Raw genomic sequence first — 20303 nt, 5'->3', positions numbered from 1 at the left:
TCCATATTCCAAATCTATTACACGTCTTTCGGTGAAAATTTACAGTTTCTAATATGTTTTTTACAATAGCAATCAAGTTTTCGATGCTAATGAACTTACAACATGTGAAAATAATATTAAGATATCATTTTGTGTCAATCTAAAGCATCTGTTTCACGTTTCTCATAACAAGCTCCTTATTTTGATAAGTTGAGGCATACTTTTTGTACGTAAAATTAAAAATCAGAATCCAACAAAATCTCGCAAAAGAAAATGACACAAAGTTGCATTCTAGTTACTTGTTTGAGTAACCAAAAAGAGTTGTGGTCAACATTTGAAGGCTCCAAGCCGAAAGGAAGTAATGCTGGTGCACTTTCCAAATGGCTGTGTGGGCGCCTGACAAGGCATTGTTGAGAGCTCAGTTCTTGATGTTTTGGTTCCAGGGAGATGAGTTTCCGAAGAGGATTAGGATAACAGAAATGATCAAGAAATTCGTTATCCCAATAGACTGTAGCGCATGTCATCATTATTTTTGTCTGTATATTTAAAATTTCCAATCAGTACTTCTCGTTCAGTGCAGTGTCATTGGCTACTTGCATCTTAAAGAGTTCCAAACCAATTCGATTTCTACTTCTCATCCAGAGTTGGGTTTCTCCCTCTTAGCTCAAAAACTACAAGAAAATAAGTTACTTTGTCCTTTCAATCCCATCAATGGTGATTCTTATGGTATCAATTATTCAAGCTAATACGAAAGGCAACGAACTTTTCAAGATCAAGTAGGGGGACCATGTCCTTAATTAGATTAAAGATGTGACGAAATGTGCTAGCTCTAGGACATTTTAGAGGTCTAAATATGCATGAATATTTCACAATACCCCTTTCCTCTTCCTACTTTCTAGATTGGTCAAGGATATGATTATTATCTTTAGTACTAAAGCAAATCACTTTCCTTCCTCTCTAGACATGGATTAACGCCCCCAAGATCTAATGGAACCCACCATTCCCTTTGGCTTAATCTGAAAATTTTGACCATGGGCCATTGTTGCTGCTTTCATGAAACATATCACACCAAAAAGACACACACATATATATCTAGTTAGAGAGTTTTATTGAAAAAGTTGTCTCGACAAAGATTTTCTTCTGATCTTTTCTTCTTTAGTTAGAATTTTATTTCGCTCTTATCATTTGAGTTTAACTCGAGCAACCTTTTCAAGTAAAATTATCTTTACTTGTCGACTTTCCAATCCACCTATGTGTACTACAACAATGCACCTTTTCCTTGTGAAAAGAACATGAATGTAAATGCAATGAACCTTTCTTTCCAGTACAACCTTTTAGGTTAAAAGCAACTCAAAACTCAGGTTACCTGCATGATAATCTAAAGACAAATGGCCACCATGCCAACATATATATATATAGAGTACATAAGCTTGGCATACGTCTGCCATATTGCATCAATCAAAAAATATGTACACACAAATGGCCACCATGCCAACATCATGCATGCTTCACTTTCCATGCGGCACATACTGCATTGATTTCTTTTTCATAAATAGATTAAATAATTATGACAATTTAATATTAACAAAGCACATGTCTTTGTTTGTCTGGTTGCTTCTTAATTATTCTTATATTATAGTTTTTCGAGATAAGTTTATTAACATATGTATGGTTTGATTGTTTAAAAGACATGCATAGTATAAGCTTTTCACTGGGGGAGCTTTGTTAGGAGAGGTATGGAGGATAATCTAGGAGCTCCGGCAAAGGGCAAGAGCGTGGTGGCGGCACCAACATATTGCGTAACCGGCGCCACCGGGTACATCGGGTCTTGGTTGGTGAAGCTTCTTCTTGAAAAAGGTTGCAAGGTTCATGCCACAGCCCGAAATCCAGGTTTTGTCTCATTTTTTTAATAATTTTACTTGTAAGTATATATTATAAGAGTAAGATAGAAGGTTATATATATGAATATTAATTAAAAGAAGATTAAATGATTTAGAGAATATTAATAACAAAAAGAAAAAGAAATGTTAGATATATATATACATGTATGTATGTATGATTTACATTAATATAACAATGCGATTATGTTATGATGATTTCTACTTTGATATGGTAGTAATGGTCTTAGTTTTCTCTTTGAAATTGTTCATGATTTCCAATCCCATTTCTATTTAAAATAATTTTTGTACTCAAATTGATCTCTTTAAGATATAACTCTCTGTAAATTATATAGCATGCATATTTTGTCATTAAATTCAGAAAATTCTTATTTATTTATTTGTTACAGTAGTAGGGTTATACAGTATGTATCCCTTCCCCGTTCCTTTATTCATTTCATGCCTTAAAAGGAAGAAAATACCTTTAAACTTTAAACAAATATGGTCATGTAGCCACCAGCTATATTATATAGGAGAAAAATTAATCTAAGTTGTCAAGAATTCATGCTATAATATGGATTAAAAGAACTATAAATGAATTGTTTAGAAGGGTGTCAATTAATTTAGGTGGTAAAGTCTTTTTTGATGGTTATGCTAAGGATTTGGGATGGAGGTTGAATTGAATTTTACATGCTTCATATGTTTTGTTGTATGCAACTATATGAATGATTTGATTGGGCTAAAATGAAGCCATAAATCTCAGAAAAGGCTTTGCATCTACTGTCATTATGGTCTGGAAGTGACCGGTTGAGACTTTTCAAAGCTGATTTGCAAGAAGAAGGAAGCTTTGATGAGGCTGTGAAGGGCTGCAATGGTGTGTTTCATGTGGCAGCTTCAATGGAATTTGGTGTCAATGTGAATGAGAACATTGGTAATGCCTGCATTATCATGATGTATCAACCAACTGATTATATCAGTTGCTCCTAAGCATTTCACCCACTAAACAGTTTTTTTTTACCTGATTTGCAAGAGGGATACGTTAGATCAAATATAATTGACCCTGCAATTAAAGGCACTGAAAACCTCCTCAAAGCTTGCTCGAAATCCAAGTCTGTGAAAAGGGTTGTTTTCACATCCTCCATCAGCACTATCACTGCCAAAGACAGCAATGGAAATTGGAGACCTGTTGTTGATGAATCTTGCCAGAACACGAGCGATCATGTCTTGAATGCAAAAGCAGGTGGATGGGTAAAGCTTCTGTTTCCTGTTCTATGCTATTGACCAGTCCCAGGAAATAGCTCTTCCTGCAATTGACTATATGCCTGGTTTTAACAGGTTTATGCCCTCTCCAAGCTTTTAACTGAGGAAGCAGCATTCACGTTTGCTAATGAGAATGGTATCGATCTTGTTTCATTGATAACGACAACTGTCGCCGGTCCTTTCCTCACAACAACTATTCCCTCAAGCATTCAAGTGCTCTTGTCACCATTTACAGGTCATCAGGAAAAAAGTTCCAACTCATTTTCTAATTATAAATGCAATATATAAAGCATTAATAACAGAAATATAACAAGGTAGACAGCAAAATCATACTCAAACATAGTGTGCTGATGGCTTCTGCTTTTGCTAAATATCATACTTAAAATAAGCAAACCTTCAATTCTGAACTTGTTAACTACACCAACTTTTAGCACATTGTAAGAAGCGCAATAAATCACCTAAGAAACAAGGACAGCTAATTGATGTATCCTTGAAAACTAAGTAGTTGTGACTTTCTGCATTTGTCTTACTGCAACAGGTGATCCCAAGTACTTCTCAATACTGTCTGCTGTAAATGCTAGAATGGGATCAGTTGCTTTGGTTCACATTGAAGACATATGCGGTGCTCATATTTTTCTGATGGAACAAGCCAATGCGGAAGGTAGATACATATGCTGTGTCTGCAGCTCACCACTGTCTGAATTGATTGATCTTCTTGCTCAAAAGCATCCTTGTTCAAACCTTCAGAGGTAAGATTTTTATGAAGATATATTAGGCTATCAATCAACAATCTTAGAAGAAGAAATTTTTTAATCCTATATGTTCTCTTTTCTCTATGTGTGTTTCCAGGTTGGGGGCAGAGGGAAAAGGTACAAAACCTCCTGAAATTTCTTCCAAGAAGTTAAGAGATTTAGGCTTCACTTACAAGCATAACATAGAAGATATAATTCATCAAACAGTTACTGCTTGTGTAGATTATGGATTTCTGCCCCCTACCAGAAGGTAGGGGCTCCCTTGACTACAAGAAACTAGCTCTGATATAATCCTTGGTACAAAATAAATGACTACATGAAATCCTTGCAATGCTAGGCATATGTTATGTTCCTAGCATCCCATTAATCAACATTTATAGCAGTTATTAATGCTAGCAACTATGTGGACCTAGTTTACCAAAATGTGAGCGTGTCAGGCGGCATTAAACAGATCAAAGGCGTCTATCGTGGCACCAAACTTGCCCTATGCCTATGATCTTATGTCAAAATGACAGTTAATTGAGATGCTAAGAAATTATATATAGACTAATAAGCAGTTAGCAGTCTAACGACTTGAGCCACAGGAATAAGTATAACATCAGAATTATTTGTTTCATAGAGTTAATAAGGGCATAATTACTGTAGCTTAGTTGTCAACTGCACAGTGTAGCAAGAACTATGAGAACAAATTCAGGAATCATTCAACTTTCCATTAGTTTGGAACTCGTAGCAGAATGTACATAACCAGGATCTTTAATGCAAAAGCTACTCCCTTAACCAACTCAACAAACTTGTCCTTTATGGTCCAGGGTTGGCTATGTAGATTTTTCGATCCCACCTTGCTTGATTTGGGACCATTTTCAGTTATTCTTGAGCCCACTTTCAATTTTCTCACCAACCCTATTTGGATGACAAAGTAGCTTGAAAGCTCCCCCACAGTGAGATTTGAGCTATTTTGGCCTAAAGAGCATTTCACAAGTAAACTTTAAAGTTCAACATTTTTTTTTATACAGCTACCCCTTGAACAGTTCATGCCATTGCAGTCAATATTGTAAGTTGCTTCCTGGGAAAGTAGTAAAGAAACCTTGTTGGCTATCATCTGGAGTAGGAAGAGAGAGGAAGACAAATTTTTTGGATTTTACTTGAGTGCCGGTTTTAATAAAAACATATTGTTGTGTCTTTTACTCATTAGTACTCCTGGAGGTCTCTGCAGAAAAAAATTTCACAGGACAAAAATCTCAATGACTAACAAATTTCTTTTAATCTATCAAAAGTCTGACTTGAACTGAGAATGGCTCAGCAAAGGTGGCAGCCCACAAGATTGAAGAGTCTAAATCAGTTGGGGATTGGGGGGGATTCATTCCAAAATGGACCAAATAAATATCTTCATTTGTGTTCATCTGCTTTCAAACTACCCCAAATCCAATATTTAAAACTGAAAAATCGAATAGAATTCAATTTCTAGAATTTATGTTTTCCAGACAAGTGTTATGAGGGTTAGCAGACATTTATGATAGGCATGTGACAGAGAGCTTTAAAAAGCTGCACTGATGTTGCAGTAAGGAGATGACCTAATAAAAAATCCATGTAGGCTCAGGCAGAAGCTGCAAGGGATCCTTCTAAAGTGACCAATGAAAGTCACTATGTTTTGAAATTCAAGAGAGGGAGGGAGGGAGGGAGATTGAAAGAGAAAAGTTGGAAGGGCCCCTGACCTTATCTTTATTGTTAGTTACCCCTTACTCACCAAGAGGCTGCAATGCATAAACATATGCTCCAGAGTAAAAGCAAAGCTGACAATAAAAAACTTTTATTACAGCATTTACTGCGGTTAAACAAGGGATTGAGCATAGAAAGGACAGATTTTTCTGCTTGGACAGCCAAACATATTGCAACCCTTCTTGGTTTTGGTCCTGTGGTATGGGCTAAACATTGTTTGAAACCTCACCCTCCAACCAGGACCACATACCTTATTTATTCTTGATATAGATAGTGGACATGAACATTCATTGTTTTTTCATTGTTTTGTAGGAGTGCATACTAGAAAACAGAAGCATGCTTAGAAGAGTCCCATCTCCTTAAATCACTAAATTTCCATTGAATCAAACTCTTCTGTTGTCGTCTTTCGCATACATAAGTTAATTGGAATCTGAACATGATTAATGTAATCAATAAACTGTCATCTTACATCTTCTTCAATGGATTTAAAACTTTTATGAAATGATATCAACAACACAAGGACTGGGTTTTGTTCTGTTCAAACTTTGGACCCCTGCATCAGCATACATATGCAATTATGCAACTAAGTTTTTATGCTTAGTCAATATGAAAATATTCTCTAACTTCTAATTATTGCAAGTTTTGTACATTTCTTTAGTGATCTGATCTGTAGTTCTATAAAATAATTATCAACTATAGTTTCTAAAACCCCTAAACTTTTTCTTTTTTTTTTTGCTTTTGTCCATATTGTGCCATGAATTTTTCAGATAATAAATGCTGTAAAATATCTGGTTCCCCCTTCGAAAGATAAAAATCCCATTGAATACAGAGTTTTATCCATCTCCAAATCCTGAATTTGTAACTATGTGCATATCTTGATCCTATCCAGAAGGCTGGGAAAGTTGGCACCTAGTGCATGTTTGTATAAGCTGCAACAAAGCTTGGCAATGCAAATCATGGTTTAAGGAATATAAAAATTTTTCGATGAATTTTTCAACTACAATACAACTGTTAAGCAGGGAGGAAGCAATATAATTGCATGAAATATTCAAATGTGAGATGCACATGAAGCTTGCAAGAAGAATGAGAATTCTTTCAAAAAGAGGAGACGAAACCTCTGGCTACCAAGGAAAAGGGAAAAAGGATTCACATAACTTCACAACTTCTAAGTTTAAACTCTTGTATTGTTTCCTCAAGGTTTGCAGATTACCACAAAACAAGGAAGGAGAGCTCTAGGATTGAGCAGATAAAGCTCCTCTATATTTGAATAGAGACCAACTTTCCCGGCCAATGAATCGAACCCGGTTTGCCCTGCCATTTCCTGTATATTCTCCAAAGGCCTATGAACTCTCCCAGCAATTACTCTGCAAACTATCAAAGCTTTCCTTATAAATGGATCATCTTCAAGAATTTCAATCGACTCAAAAGCTCTTCCACTTGTGGAAGTTGTGAAAACACCAATTCCTTCCTTGAGCTCCTTCTTGGCAGAGAATCCATTTTTAATAATCCGACAAACACAACATTTTTCAGATATACAAAGACTTGAGGAACCATTTAGGCCAAGAGAACATGCCACAGTTGTTCCATAGAACCTCAGTAGCTCATTTCCATCAGCAAGGCATCGCGGATGCTTCTTGGGAAGTTTGCTTGCCTTAATCTTTACCATTTCCCTGTATTCTTCGAATCGAGCAAGAGTTTTCTGCATATTGTGAACTTTCAAAACTCTTTCAATCCGGCCACAATGGTTCTCAGACTTTAACCAACTTGTCCGGCATATAATTTCAACAATCTTTCTAGATGAGTCACCTTCCACAAGTTCAGTAACTGCCAAAGGAAGAGAATGTTTAGCTGCTGATAAGGAAAGCTACTTAAAAAATTGCAGGAAATGAAAACTACTTGATAGTTATATTCTCAAACTATGAAAAATCAATTCTAAAACAAAAGGAATTATTTTGGTTGAAGAAAGACATTATCCAATCAAAATATATATACAAAAGAAACACTATATCTGGGTTTGTCTTCACTTAAAACTTGGATTTTGTAACCAAAATATATGCAGAAAAATATAAGTTAGACAATTTCCTCTTCTCTAATTTGGGGAAGTCCATAAAGATTTGTAAAATTTCTGAAAGAAGTTCTGGGAATCAAGAATCTTGTCCAAATTGATAGAAAAGGAATTAGGAAGCTTAGGTCAGTTTCTATAAAGTAAAAAAGAATCTAACCCATGAAAACGATGTACTGCTATCTCAGGGAAATCAATTACCTTACTCGTAAAAGTGAGCCTGTAAAGAAAGAAGCTTGGATGTTCATTGGTAAAGGTAATCTTGGGATGTCCATTTTGTAAAGGTACTCACTAATTTTGTGGTCAGAGGAAAGTGGGTGATTTGGTACCAGGAGGATAAGAAAACAATGGAGGAAAAGAAAAGTCAAAAAGTTTCCAGCAAAAGGAAAGCCTGTACTTTATTAAAGAAACTCAAGAGAAAAAAAAAACAATGGGATCAGATTTTATCAAAGAACTTACCAGCATGCTTAGATAGATGGTGTGTTTCAGCAGCTTCCCATTTGCTAAATTGCTCTCCACATTTGTGGCAAGTCACTGTAGAACATCCATTAGGGTCAGTCTCGAGAGAAACTCTATTGCTTGAATGGACATTTCTACCACCAAAAATACCAGAACCACCATATCCAGGGCCGTCCCTTTCTGATACAAGCAAAGGTGACTTTCTTGGAGGAGTAGCTGAAGAGTTCCTTAAAGAAGGATTAAAATAATGCATCGTTGGGTGCCCTCCGGGCCCTGGTGTTCCAGGCCTTAAAGTACCAACAAAAGTTGAGCCACCACTATCACCACCACCACTACCACCATTAGCTCCATTATTGCCACCGTTACTGATACCATCTTGGAACCCTCCAAAACCAGTGATTTTCAGCTCACACCTTGAGTTACTAAGAATAACTTCATGAGTTATTGGGTTAAGAAACTCACTACTCCCAATGGATCTTGGACTGCAACTTGGTGGCTTCTCTAAATGTCTCTTGCTTCCATGAATGACATCCTTGAGATTTGCTATAGACCTTGAACACCCTGACCTGCCTGCTTTCCTAGTCAATATTGTACTCAATTGCTTCCTGGTTTTGGGGTCATGAACATCTGATGGCTCTGATTTACAGTGTAAAGATCTCTTCAAAGAAAACCAAACTGTTGGCATATTTTCTTCTTCCCTTTACTCTTCTTTCTTCTCTTTCTTCTCGAACTTTTAAAAACAAAAAAAGAGATTCAAAACCCTTCTTCCTCACCAATCACTACCACTATAATAATTATTTTCCATTTCTCTTTTGCCAATAAATTGTCTTGTCACTCTCCACCTTCACTTTTCCCATGAAAGCTTAAAACAAGAATCTAAAAATATAAAACCCCTTTACCTGCTTTAGCTTTCTAGTTTTGCACTTACCTCCCTTTTCCAGCAGTTTCCTTTTCCATTTCTGGAACCAATAAACTCAACAGTCAGAACATGTCTTGTACAAGAAACATCATCAGAAAGAACTGATGCAAACGCAATGCAACACCCAGCAACGAAAATCAAAATCAATCTAGTGTTTCATGTACCATGCTGCTGTTGTATGCCAGTTCATACATGAGCGCTTAGCTTACCAACCATCATCTCATGAATATGTTTTTCAGCTTTTTCTGAAATGGTTTGTCTATGTAAGAAGAGAAAGAAAGAGAATCTGAGGACTAGGCCAAAAAACCATTAAAGCCCATCAGACGGGGAAAAAAAAAAAAGAGAGGTAAAAAATACATAATTAGGAAAAAAGAAATCAGACATACAAATACAAATACAAAGAATGGAAATTGATGAAGACATGAAGATTCTTTTGGCTCTTGATAACATGACAAGAAACCCTGAAAGCATCCCCCCATGTTCATTGGTCCTAATAAATAACAGTTACTGAGGGACGTAAACTTTGAAAATACAATAAATATATAAAAATAGAAAGAAAAAAAAACTCTTGTAATGTCTGGTGCAAACACACATGCATATGTTGAATTATAACTAAGTTTGCTAGGGAATAGTTTTCAATCAAATTTCAATTCTAATTTCTATGGTTACAACTAAATTCTCACAAAATAGTATTACAAATTGCAACTTGACCCTATTAAATGAAACAAAAAAGTCAAAATAGAAGGAAATATATTAAAGCTGCAATAAAGCACAAGATGTGAAATAAACAAATGCAAGTAGATTAGATTGCTAGATTCTTTTCATGAAAGTTAAAGATATTTATATGACAATTTTTCACATTTCTATCATTTTTTTATTTTATTTATTAGGTTTTTTTTTATCATAAACCGTCATTTTCAATCCAAAAAATATACTTATTAAGTTGAAAAATGTTCTTATTTATAAACTCATCTTATCTCTTGCTAACATGAAGTCCATGACAATTTACTCCACTCGATATATAACACCCTTGTTACATCATCTCTTTCACTAATAGAGGAAAAGAATTTATCTTGGTCTGAATCAAACTCACTTTAGTCCAAATATATTTCGATTTTGATATCTCTCGTGAGAAGTCTCACATCAATGAATAGTTAGGTATGGTTTTATATCACTTGTCACGGATTCATATTTTCAATCCAAAAAACATGCCTATTAGATATAGAAAAATCATTTCTCATCTCATCTAATACTGATATGAAATCTGTACAATTTAAGATGACTATGACATAATTTAACCTTTTATGTAACTAGTTCCATTAATTTTCTTTTTCTTTTTAGTACCATAATTTCTATGGAATCCATTTTGAAATTGTCAAGGTTCCCAACTCACCTACTTATTTAATTGCAAGAGGAATGGAATTCTACTATACACCTCGTGAACCACTTGATTAAAATAAAAATAATAAATAAAAATTATATAAAACCAAAAATACCCTTTTGTGAAAATGTGATGCAATTTCATATGCTATATAGTTTTTAATAATAATGATCTATCACTGTCAAAATATGCTATAGTAGAAAGCGGACCATGGTAGGTTACCACTTTTATGCTTGTACAACTGTGAGCCAAGAACTTTTTGTACCTTTGTAAAAAGATACAGTCTTTTACATTTGTTTCCACTCAAAAAATTAAAAATTCCTTCAAGACAATGGATTTTATTTGCATATAAGTTTTAAAATTTGAGTTATTACCTAAATACGTTAACAATCAAGACATTATTTCAAAGATAATTTATATTTTATCATTGAAATAAATGTTCGAATTTTCACAAAACCGGCTTTGGATTAATAAAGAGTATATGTAATTATTTTCCTCTTAAAAATCAAGAGAAGATGTCTTTAATATTGTTGTATAGTATATATGGGTACTTGAAAGGTAAGTCTTATCCAATTTATTCGTATGATGAAAGCAATTTGTATTGCATTATCCTAAGCCTAGCAAGTTATAATTGGAAGTTGAAATGAAGAAATTGAAGAGAATATTTCCCATTTATTTGGAGAATGACTGGTGACCCCAAAATGAAGCAAAATGGGGGTTTAATAATTGCAGTGGATGGGTTTGTAAGGAACATACTAACAAGAGAATATTATGCATTAATGCCAAAAGCATATGACAAAATATTTTTAATTTTTTTCTTTTTAAGCAAAGGAAAATCTTTTAAATGGGTAAAAATTAAAAGAGTTAGTTACCAATAATATGGAACATTTATGGCAATTCTTGAATTGAAATAAATTGGATAAATATAAGTATGGTGAATCTATTTTTATTAATTAAATTATTTTTCGACTCTATGACAAAATTTATTTCTAAATGAATAGAATTAATCATGAAACACTGAAAGGTTTTATATTAAAAAAAATAATGGTAAAGGGTACTTATTAATTAAAAGAATTAACTCTTTTATAGCATGGATCGATATAGTATTAGTAAACTATCAAGCAAAGGGGGAGGGAGGGGGGACTTAGTGTTTGTATATTTGATCATATTCATTTGTATATTATATTTGTTATTTTTTAAATTACAAAAATCTAAATCCGTCTTTTTGAATCGTAAATACATGCACGAAAACACACTTAAATGAATTTATTTAAATATAAAATATTTCCAATTCAAATAAAAAAATAAAAATGTAATGTTGCTAATATCACCAAAAGCCCTAATCTAAAGAGGGACACTAAACCCTTGCATCGTGCCATGGGGGCCATGTCTCAAAGACACCCTTTTTGACACCTTAAATCCTGGTTTAAAGAGCAACCAAATAATGAAAAACCCAAACTACAAAAACAAGTGGAGGATTTAGAAAAGAGAGTAAAATTCATAATTAGCTTTGAATAAGGGAACACTATTCTCAATGCAACTTTTCAAAAAAACATAACAAGTAAATAAATAAATGATGAAAAAGAGGTAGTAGAAGAGTTTTGAAAGCTTGGGTTCACTCAAATTCATTTCTTTTTTCTTTGTTTCCTGTTTTTTGCTTTGTCATCTTGCTGTTTGTACATTAAAGAGGCACCTACATGCTTGTGAAATTCATATTATATACATATAACCCATTAATTATTACTGTTTTTATGAAGTTTCATGGTCTGAGGCACTGCGTGGGCATACAGAAATGGCACTGGCGTTTGAAAGGGGAGGCAGATATAGTTAAGGTGTCGGTATATGTTTAAGAACCCCATTTAATGCTAGCACATGCCAACCATGAGAGTTCAACTTTGCCTTAGCAAATTGCATTTATTTTAGAGACAATGATAATTGGAAAAAGAGCATTGACCAACTAAAATTTTCGAGTCAATTTATATTCAGAAGTGTTTGTGGATTGAATTCAGTCAAATTAAATTTTGATTTAATTTGAATTTGAATCTCGAATAAACTTAGATATGGATTGATTAACGTAAAAACAACTTTACTTTTATTCTTATTATCTCAAAGTTTATATTTAGATACCTTGAAGTCCCTCTCTTCTTTTTCTCTTTTGGTATACTAACTACATGTATTAATCCCTTACTCATGCATTTCGGATAAAGTTTGGACTTCCCATGACCAAAAAAACTCCTTCAAAGATAAAAGAAAGATTGCCATATAGATGACGAGAATCAGAAAGTTATAGGATGGATCATGGAAGAAGTAAGGTACAAACCCAATGATCATAAGACTTTGGGTCTGAAGAGGCAGAGCCATCTGGTCTTTGGACTAAGAGAGGACTAACCCAAATCCATGTCTGAAGATTGGGTTCTATTCTGTTTGAATTCGTGCCTGATCACACTCAACTCAACTTAGGCCCAAATTCACACATGCCATGTTTGAAGGCATGTGCATACAGGGTCACTCGTATTAGTCTTCTTTTATTCTTCCACTTTAATCATGAATATGCTTCCTGTAATTGTTCTTCTAAGTTAGCAAAGGAGATACCAAGATCAGAGCCTGTAATTGGGTTCTTTTATTCTTTTGAACATGTTCCAATTTCATATCTTAGGTTTAGAAGTAAAAATCTTCTTCCACCAACATATTTTTTGGATTGAAAAATGTAGCCTCATGATATATTCAATGTCACTTGTATTATTGTCTTCTTTTATTCTTCCACTTTAATCATGAATATGCTTCTTGTATTGTTCTTCTAAGTTAGCAAAGGAAAAACTGTGCTTGTCCTTTTTGATCTTTACATTTTTTTTCCCAGCACTTTTCATTATTGCACAGTAAATTTTCTTTAATACTACACAACGCCTTCATCTTTTTTTTTCTAGAGAAAAATAGTAGAAACGAAAACATTGTAGTTGGAAAAGGAGTTGGGATTTCTTTGTCACATAAAGTTACTTATCTGCAAATAAGTACTTTACCCCTCTCAGCTGTCCTTTCTCTAATGAACTTGTTCATTGAAATTTGCTATAAGAAGGGCCCCACTCTCCTCTCTTATTTCCTTCTTATATTCACCAAACATCATGCCCCATGGTTGTTAGAGGTTGTGGAAATGGCAAAAGCCGGTATTTTTGTTTGCCTTGTGATTGTTATTGTAGATGTAGCTGCTGGTATTCTCAGCATTCAAGCACAAATTGCCAAAGACAAGGTACATGCATCTGTTCTTGTACATGAAAGAAAGAATGTATCTGATATCGTTACAAACTTTGTCAGACATGTAAATGTATTGAGCCTGAATCAGGTTTACCAATGTTTAAACAGGTGAGGTATATGAGTCTAAAGAGATTTCAGTGTCAAGAACCGAATGATCAAGCTTTCAAGCTAGGGTTGGCTGCAGCCACTCTACTAGCTTTATCCCATGTTACAGCCAACTTGCTTGGTGGCTTCATGTGCATCTGTTGCACAGAAGAGCTTGAAAGATCATCTGCCAACAGGCAACTCTGGTTCGGGTGCCTTGTTCTTTCTTGGTATGTGCTTTTACACCTTCGTTTTTCCTTGTTTTCTGATTATGAGGATACTCCCATAGATTAAAATTCATTGTCTAAGCTTCTGCCCTGGGAATATGGCAGAAGAAAGTTGTGAATTACATCCATGTTAATTTCTCTGGTTTGCCTGAATGCTGCTGATTATCAGGATAGTAGTAGCTGTTGGATTTCCAGCCCTGGTTATGGGGACGCTAGAGAATTCCAAATCAAAAGGGTCATGCCAGGTTTTGCATCATCGTTTTCTAATTCTTGGAGGGATACTGTGCTTTGTACATGGCTTGCTGAGTGTTGCATTCTATGTTTCTGCAACTGTCAGCTTTGAAAATGGAACTCCTCATGGACTACAAGGAGACCCTTAAACAATGATTATGGTCCATCAATTTCCAACCAAATTTGGAGGCTGCGAGACTGGTTGGACAAGGACTTACCTAATTAAGCTGTGTACCTGGTGCTTTCTTATGGGTAGGAAATAGAAGCAAAACAGGAAAAAGCAATCACTTTTTGCTAAAGGTTAAGATTGGAAGGGAAGTGGGGCAATTAGCTTTTCGTAGTATTCCAACGGCTACAATTAACTCTACTCCAAATAAATATTTGTCATTTTGCTTTGTTCATACCATGTGTGGACCTTACAACAAGGATTTGTACGCTCTTTGTAAAATCAATTTGTAAGTAGACGTCATTTTCAATTAGATATAATTCACGATGTTAATTTGTCATTTTTCTTAATTCTGTAAATTGAATACATAGTCCGTGAGAGTCGTGAGAATCTAAATTAAAACCTAAACTTCTCTACATTATGCTCGTTTAACATTAAGTCAAAAATATATACACTTATCACTTAATCAAATGTTTAGACACAATTTTTTTTTATTTTTCAATTTTAACATGAAAAAATAAAATAGGTTACCTCCATTCTTCGAAAATTCATTTCTTCTCCCCTCTCCAGCCGCATGCAAGACCTAAGATGGTTTCTCATAGCCTGAACTTCATAAGAATGGAAATTAGACATGGTAAAGCATCAAACTAGGCTAAGCCAGGTCCAAAGTCCACAGATGTTGGAGTTGGGCTCACCAAACTCTTTTATATATATTTGATCGACCCGATTACTAATATTTGAGTTTAGAACGAGTTTATATAAGAAGTTTACTACTTGTCTCGGGTTTAAATAGAGTAAGAGTATCATCTCTTAATTATCCGATACTCTATTTCGATTATATTTTAATCTAAGGAACATTGGATACTAATACCTTAAACTTGTTTATATATATATATTTTATATATGATTTTATATTAATAATATTTGCTTAAAAATGAATAAAATAATTTTTGCAGTTTATCAAAAATAAAAAAAAATTAAAAGGTGAAACAATGCAATTAGTCTTTATATTTTGTCAATGTGGTAAATTTATTCTCTATACAATATTTTATAAAAATTGAATCTCTATATATTTGAAATTGATAATGTTAATTTAATTATTAATAATATTTTATTTTTTTTATTATTTATATTGACATAATATTTGATTATATTGACGTAATATTAACTCTGATGTGATGTTGAATTTGATGATGTAACATTTAAAAATAATGTAATATCTTTAAACAATGCTTATTGTATTATTATTAAATACCACATCTTCAAATTCAATATCAAGTCACTATAATTAAATATCATATCAATATAAATACGAAAAAGATTTAACACAATTAATAATCGAATTGTTATTATTAATTTTAGAAAATAAAAAAATTTAATTTTTATAAATTATTATACCAGGATTAAATCTCGAAGGTGCAGGGAATAATGGTACAATATTACCAAATTAAAACAATATTGTTAGTGATGTAATTAATTGAGGTTAGCGGTAACCTCATCTGACGTCGCAGCTTCTAATTGGCCAATCAAATCGAACAGTACAAACCGAACCGCACGAATAAAAATATTCAAAATATCTCGAGGACATTTCCGTCATTCCAATTATAAAGAGAGGAAAAAACTGAATTTCCCTCCTTAAAATTAAAATTTAACGAACCAAAGCCCGCAAACAAGAAAAGCAAAAGCATTGTTCGCTTCGAATCTTGACCGTTCGTCTCATCCCCATCCAACGGTTACTCTTCTCGATCTGCGTCCTCTCTTCCCATTGGCTAATTCATTTACGCTCTCCACTATATATACCCAGAACACCCGGCTATTCTCTCACTTATCTCTCTTTCTCCCTTCCACGCAAGTAATTTTTTGTATTTTTTATTTTCTTTTAAATATTCGTTTTATTGTTGTTGGGTCTATAATGGCGGGTCGGGGCAAAACTCTCGGGTCCGGAGCGTCGAAGAAGGCGACATCGAGGAGTAGCAAGGCCGGGCTTCAGTTTCCCGTGGGTCGTATCGCTCGGTTCCTTAAGGCTGGGAAATATGCAGAGCGGGTCGGAGCTGGAGCTCCTGTTTACCTCGCCGCCGTTCTTGAATATCTTGCCGCTGAGGTACAATAACTTTCATTTAATTTTTTGCTAATTTTTCTTTACTTTGTTTTAAAATTTCTAAGGGATTATCGGTAATTTTTATTAAAAAAAGTATTTATTTGATTTGTAAGGTAATCTAGGGTTTCGAATTTTCTTTTAATTTTGGGAAGTTTTAGTTTTTGTTTATGAATTTTTTTCCTTCCGAATCTGGATTATTTGTTTGAAATTTTTGGATTTTTAAAATTTTCTATGATTTCAGATTTTTTTTTTTAAAATTCTGGATCTATGTTATTAATTAGGATTTTTAATCATATCTGCATGAAATTGAGGTTCGATTTTCGGATCTATTCTTTACTTTTGCAAATTTTAGTATCTTTCTATTTTCTCAGGCTCCAAAATTAGGGTTTCTTTTCGTGAATTAATTGTATTTTCCCCAAAAAGTTTATATTTTTGTGAAATTAACGTATCTTAATAATCCCTAAAATTAGAAGAAATTAGGGTTTCTATCTATCCAAGCAGCAAATGAAATTTTTATTGAATATTCGGTGGTTTTTCTTGTTAATCTTAGTGAAAATTGTATGTTTATTTCAGGTTCTTGAGCTTGCCGGTAATGCAGCCAGAGACAACAAGAAAACCAGAATTGTGCCACGTCACATCCAGCTCGCCGTAAGAAACGATGAGGAGCTGAGCAAGCTACTCGGAGACGTAACAATTGCCAATGGTGGTGTGATGCCTAACATCCACAACCTCCTCCTCCCCAAGAAAACCGGAACCTCCTCCAAGGCTTCCGGAGCTGATGAAGATTAGATCAGATTAGTTTAGATTCTGAAAGCCAGAGAGCAGCCATCCACTCTCTTTGTTGATGTGATTCTGAGATTTAATGGTCTCGGATTTTAGCTTTGCTTGTTGTTCTATTAGTTTTTTGAGCTTAGGGTTTGAAGAAGAATTTTATGTCTTTTATGGAATTGTAGTTTGTTGACAGTGTTTAGTTAGTAGGTAGTTTAGGGTTTTTAGTTTAATGTGAATATAATCAATCATCAATCATTATCTTCTACTTGCTTAATAGAAGAGTTATGACCCATTTTTTTCTTTCGTCTTGTTCATTAATTTAATGAATGCAACATTTCAATTTCCATCTCCATTCCTTTCTTGATCTTTAACTCTTGTTTCTTTTGATTAATGCTTGCATTGATTGAAGTTTGTTGTGGGATGTTATGAAAAGGGTATAGACTTATATGCAGTCTGTTAGGTTAGGTACTCCAATAAAGTTGGAGAACCTAATGAATCTTGCCAAACTGACTGGCATTGAAGAGGATTTGATGATCTGAAACCTTTTGACAATTCCAAATCTTATCAGGATTCCAAGTTGTAGTTTGTCAATGGTAGTTTTCAGTTTTTAGTTTGAAGTGAATGTTTCTCATCATCTTCCATGTGCTTAATCGAAGTTTGATTAATGATTTGTCTTATTGAAGTTTGTTGTTGGATTCTATGAAAGGGGGTTAGATGCTTGCCTTTTGATCCCCAAGACAGGTGTAGAATCTTAATCTACTATGGTATGTTTATTGAATTTAATGTCTCTGACTAAGTTGATTGTGAATTGCATTTCCTGCTTGTTTTGATTAATGAAAATGATTGGCATTGAAGATGATTTGATGTCTCTGATTTTAGCTGAAAAACAGATTCAGAATCTGGCTCTGGTTTGTTGGAAGTTTGGGAACATGCAGCAGCAAATCTATGTTAGGATTCTCTGGTTACTGAATTTCATGATGTCTCTGAGTAGGTGGACTTTGTAGTGCATGGCAAGATTTTTCAAGCCATATGACAAGGTGAGGAATAATAGTGTCAACTTGAGTTTTTCCTATGAATTTTGGAAGCAAAATCCTGTATTTAAGTTGCCATTTCTAGTAAGCAGAAAAAGAAAAAGAATGTGTGTTCTGAATTTATAGAACATGTGCATTCTGACACTGGATGGGAATAAGCATGAAAGGTAGAGCTGGGTTAAATACAAGGCCAAACACCCAGTTAAAACTTAAAAGTCAAACCGAAACCAACGTCAAAAATGGGGCAATAGGAATTAGGAAAACAACGTTTTCTTGCCAATCAATGATCCATATTTAAGGGATAGAAGGGTGGAACCACGTCATATGTCATGTCATGGTCTAGTAGGAGAGTTGTGAATGTAATGTCGATTTTGTATTAAAGTATAATTAGATATTAAATGTTTACATTATTTTTAATTTATAAAACTTCTTTTATAAAATAAAATAGTAAAATTTAATAGGTCAAAACAAATAATACTTTTACAGGTTGATGTAGATAATGACAATTGATATTAGAGTTAATTTTAAGAGTACTAGCGGTATACCACTGATGACAATGTCTTTATTAGAGTATGAGAGAATGTCACAATTTTAAAGAGAATCATGAATTCCATATAGATTATGTACTAAAGTATAATTGGGTAATTAAATATTCATAAAATTTTGTAACTTGTGAAACACTTTTTATGAGATAAAACTATGAGATTTAATGATCCAAAATAAAAAATACCTAATAAGTTGATGTAAATCGTGATGCCATGCATATATTTAGTTCAAGCGCACGTAACTTTGTCTAAGCATAAGGGCTCACTGAGGTGGACAAGTTGTGTGGTTTCATGCCCTGCATGGCCTCAATGTCGAAAAGGCCTCTTTTAGAATGTTGTCACTTGTCATGGCAAATGGTTGGCGACTTGGATGCGAGCTTCACCTCCGAACTCACAAGCCTGAAAAGGACTTTCTCAAGACAGTGATAGTTGTCATAATTCAAAGGGATAAATCAATTTGTTTCATGCATATTCTTAGAAGGGCTAAAGCCAGGCTTTCACAAGAGAAACACGAAATCAAAGAAGAAACTAGCTACCAACTCCTTCATATCTTCAAGCAGAATACCACAAGTCAAGAAAGAAGGAAATTTAAATGAATCTGGCCTCAACTCAGAGACAACAGCCTGCAAAAAGTCCCTCCCAAGCCATTCCCTGCAACTCAGACACAATAGTGCAGAACAGAACAAACCATAGCTAACACATGAGTTCCCTGCATTTTTTCAAAGATCGTATGGACAAGCAAGATGTTGCTACTGTTTACTTTCATTTAGCTTGACTATGCCACTCATAAAGGCTCAGGATTCAATTAATTCTCATCTCTCACTCTCAGTCTCCTACATTAGAAACAAACTGTGGGCTGCTAAAACAAATGAAGGAAAATTTCACTCCTTCCATGGTTAAAACATGAGAGCTAGCACTAAGAAATTCAAGGCAATGTTCCTTTCAATTATCTTCCCACCAACTTAGATCTCCTCTCCCAGTCAGACTCTACTGGGAATTCAATGGGTTCCCTTCATTTCTGCCAAGTGATGGGTACATGGCTTGAAAGCTCTTTTAACTCTTTCTTGTATAGAAGAAGAGCATATCAGTATATCACCATTAAAGGGTTAAAACTATGAATCTCAAATAATTTTATTTGAATTAAAAGTTCTTTGAACTAATTAATATTCATAATAAAGTAATTTATATAATGTTTTGGTACATAGGATGGCTTTTTAATTATATCTTAAACTACTCAAAAGAAAAATAAATATATTTCATTACTCGAATTCACAAGTCTTTCTTTATTTCTTCTCGATTTTAATAATTATAAAAAATTTAAGTTCGAAATTTCAATATCTAACATTAGATTGTTTTTTTTTTTAAAAAATAATAACATCTCCCTTTTGGTTAACGAGTTAGACATTTGTTCATAAAAAAAGTCGATGTTTATAAATATTTATTAAAATAATATTTATAAAAATTATTTATAAACACTTGTTAATCAAAACCCTAAT

The 20303-nt window shown here is 33.9% G+C and overlaps 4 protein-coding genes across 5 annotated transcripts; 3 read left to right on the top strand and 1 right to left on the bottom strand.

Moving 5' to 3' along the window:
* On the top strand, positions 1407-4264 carry LOC18593698 (dihydroflavonol-4-reductase). Its single transcript, XM_007021042.2, has 6 exons — positions 1407-1869; positions 2620-2787; positions 2887-3104; positions 3192-3351; positions 3655-3865; positions 3966-4264. The coding sequence occupies exons 1-6, from the start codon at positions 1716-1718 to the stop codon at positions 4120-4122; spliced, it is 1068 nt and encodes a 355-aa protein (XP_007021104.1). The 5' UTR covers positions 1407-1715; the 3' UTR covers positions 4123-4264.
* On the bottom strand, positions 6548-9381 carry LOC18593697. Its single transcript, XM_018124470.1, has 2 exons — positions 8106-9381; positions 6548-7408 (listed from the first exon to the last, which is right to left on the bottom strand). Exons 1-2 carry the CDS (start codon positions 8788-8790, stop codon positions 6777-6779), a joined length of 1317 nt encoding a protein of 438 aa, XP_017979959.1. The 5' UTR covers positions 8791-9381; the 3' UTR covers positions 6548-6776.
* On the top strand, positions 13280-14695 carry LOC18593696. Of its 2 annotated transcripts, XM_018124481.1 has the most exons (4): positions 13280-13649; positions 13763-13968; positions 14135-14210; positions 14303-14695. In XM_018124481.1, exons 1-4 carry the CDS (start codon positions 13446-13448, stop codon positions 14306-14308), a joined length of 492 nt encoding a protein of 163 aa, XP_017979970.1. In that variant the 5' UTR covers positions 13280-13445; the 3' UTR covers positions 14309-14695. The 2 variants fall into 2 exon arrangements, with proteins under 2 accessions (XP_017979970.1, XP_007021102.2); XM_007021040.2 differs by having other exon boundaries at positions 14135-14695.
* Positions 16036-17581, top strand: LOC18593695 (histone H2A.6). The gene is made up of 2 exons (XM_007021039.2): positions 16036-16463; positions 17034-17581. Exons 1-2 carry the CDS (start codon positions 16275-16277, stop codon positions 17247-17249), a joined length of 405 nt encoding a protein of 134 aa, XP_007021101.1. The 5' UTR covers positions 16036-16274; the 3' UTR covers positions 17250-17581.

The sequence above is a fragment of the Theobroma cacao genome, chromosome 7 (assembly GCF_000208745.1).
Source record: "Theobroma cacao cultivar B97-61/B2 chromosome 7, Criollo_cocoa_genome_V2, whole genome shotgun sequence".
In the NCBI taxonomy this organism is placed as follows: domain Eukaryota; kingdom Viridiplantae; phylum Streptophyta; class Magnoliopsida; order Malvales; family Malvaceae; genus Theobroma; species Theobroma cacao.
Note: the sequence above shows the minus strand (reverse complement) of the source record. Positions and strands in the feature narration are given on the sequence as shown.

Bases quoted from the DNA above. Each gene is read 5' to 3' on its own strand.
- LOC18593698 (XM_007021042.2), top strand. From the start codon at position 1,716: ATGGAGGATAATCTAGGAGCTCCGGCAAAGGGCAAGAGCGTGGTGGCG. The intron at 1,870-2,619 runs GTTTTGTCTCAT...CATAAATCTCAG, and splicing joins TGCCACAGCCCGAAATCCAG to AAAAGGCTTTGCATCTACTG. The intron at 3,866-3,965 runs GTAAGATTTTTA...GTGTGTTTCCAG, and splicing joins CCTTGTTCAAACCTTCAGAG to GTTGGGGGCAGAGGGAAAAG.
- LOC18593697 (XM_018124470.1), bottom strand. From the start codon at position 8,790: ATGCCAACAGTTTGGTTTTCTTTGAAGAGATCTTTACACTGTAAATCA. The intron at 7,409-8,105 runs GTAAGTTCTTTG...TTCCTTTGGCAG, and splicing joins CCATCTATCTAAGCATGCTG to TTACTGAACTTGTGGAAGGT.
- LOC18593696 (XM_007021040.2), top strand. From the start codon at position 13,446: ATGAACTTGTTCATTGAAATTTGCTATAAGAAGGGCCCCACTCTCCTC. The intron at 13,650-13,762 runs GTACATGCATCT...ATGTTTAAACAG, and splicing joins CACAAATTGCCAAAGACAAG to GTGAGGTATATGAGTCTAAA. The intron at 13,969-14,134 runs GTATGTGCTTTT...GCTGATTATCAG, and splicing joins GGGTGCCTTGTTCTTTCTTG to GATAGTAGTAGCTGTTGGAT.
- LOC18593695 (XM_007021039.2), top strand. From the start codon at position 16,275: ATGGCGGGTCGGGGCAAAACTCTCGGGTCCGGAGCGTCGAAGAAGGCG. The intron at 16,464-17,033 runs GTACAATAACTT...TGTTTATTTCAG, and splicing joins TTGAATATCTTGCCGCTGAG to GTTCTTGAGCTTGCCGGTAA.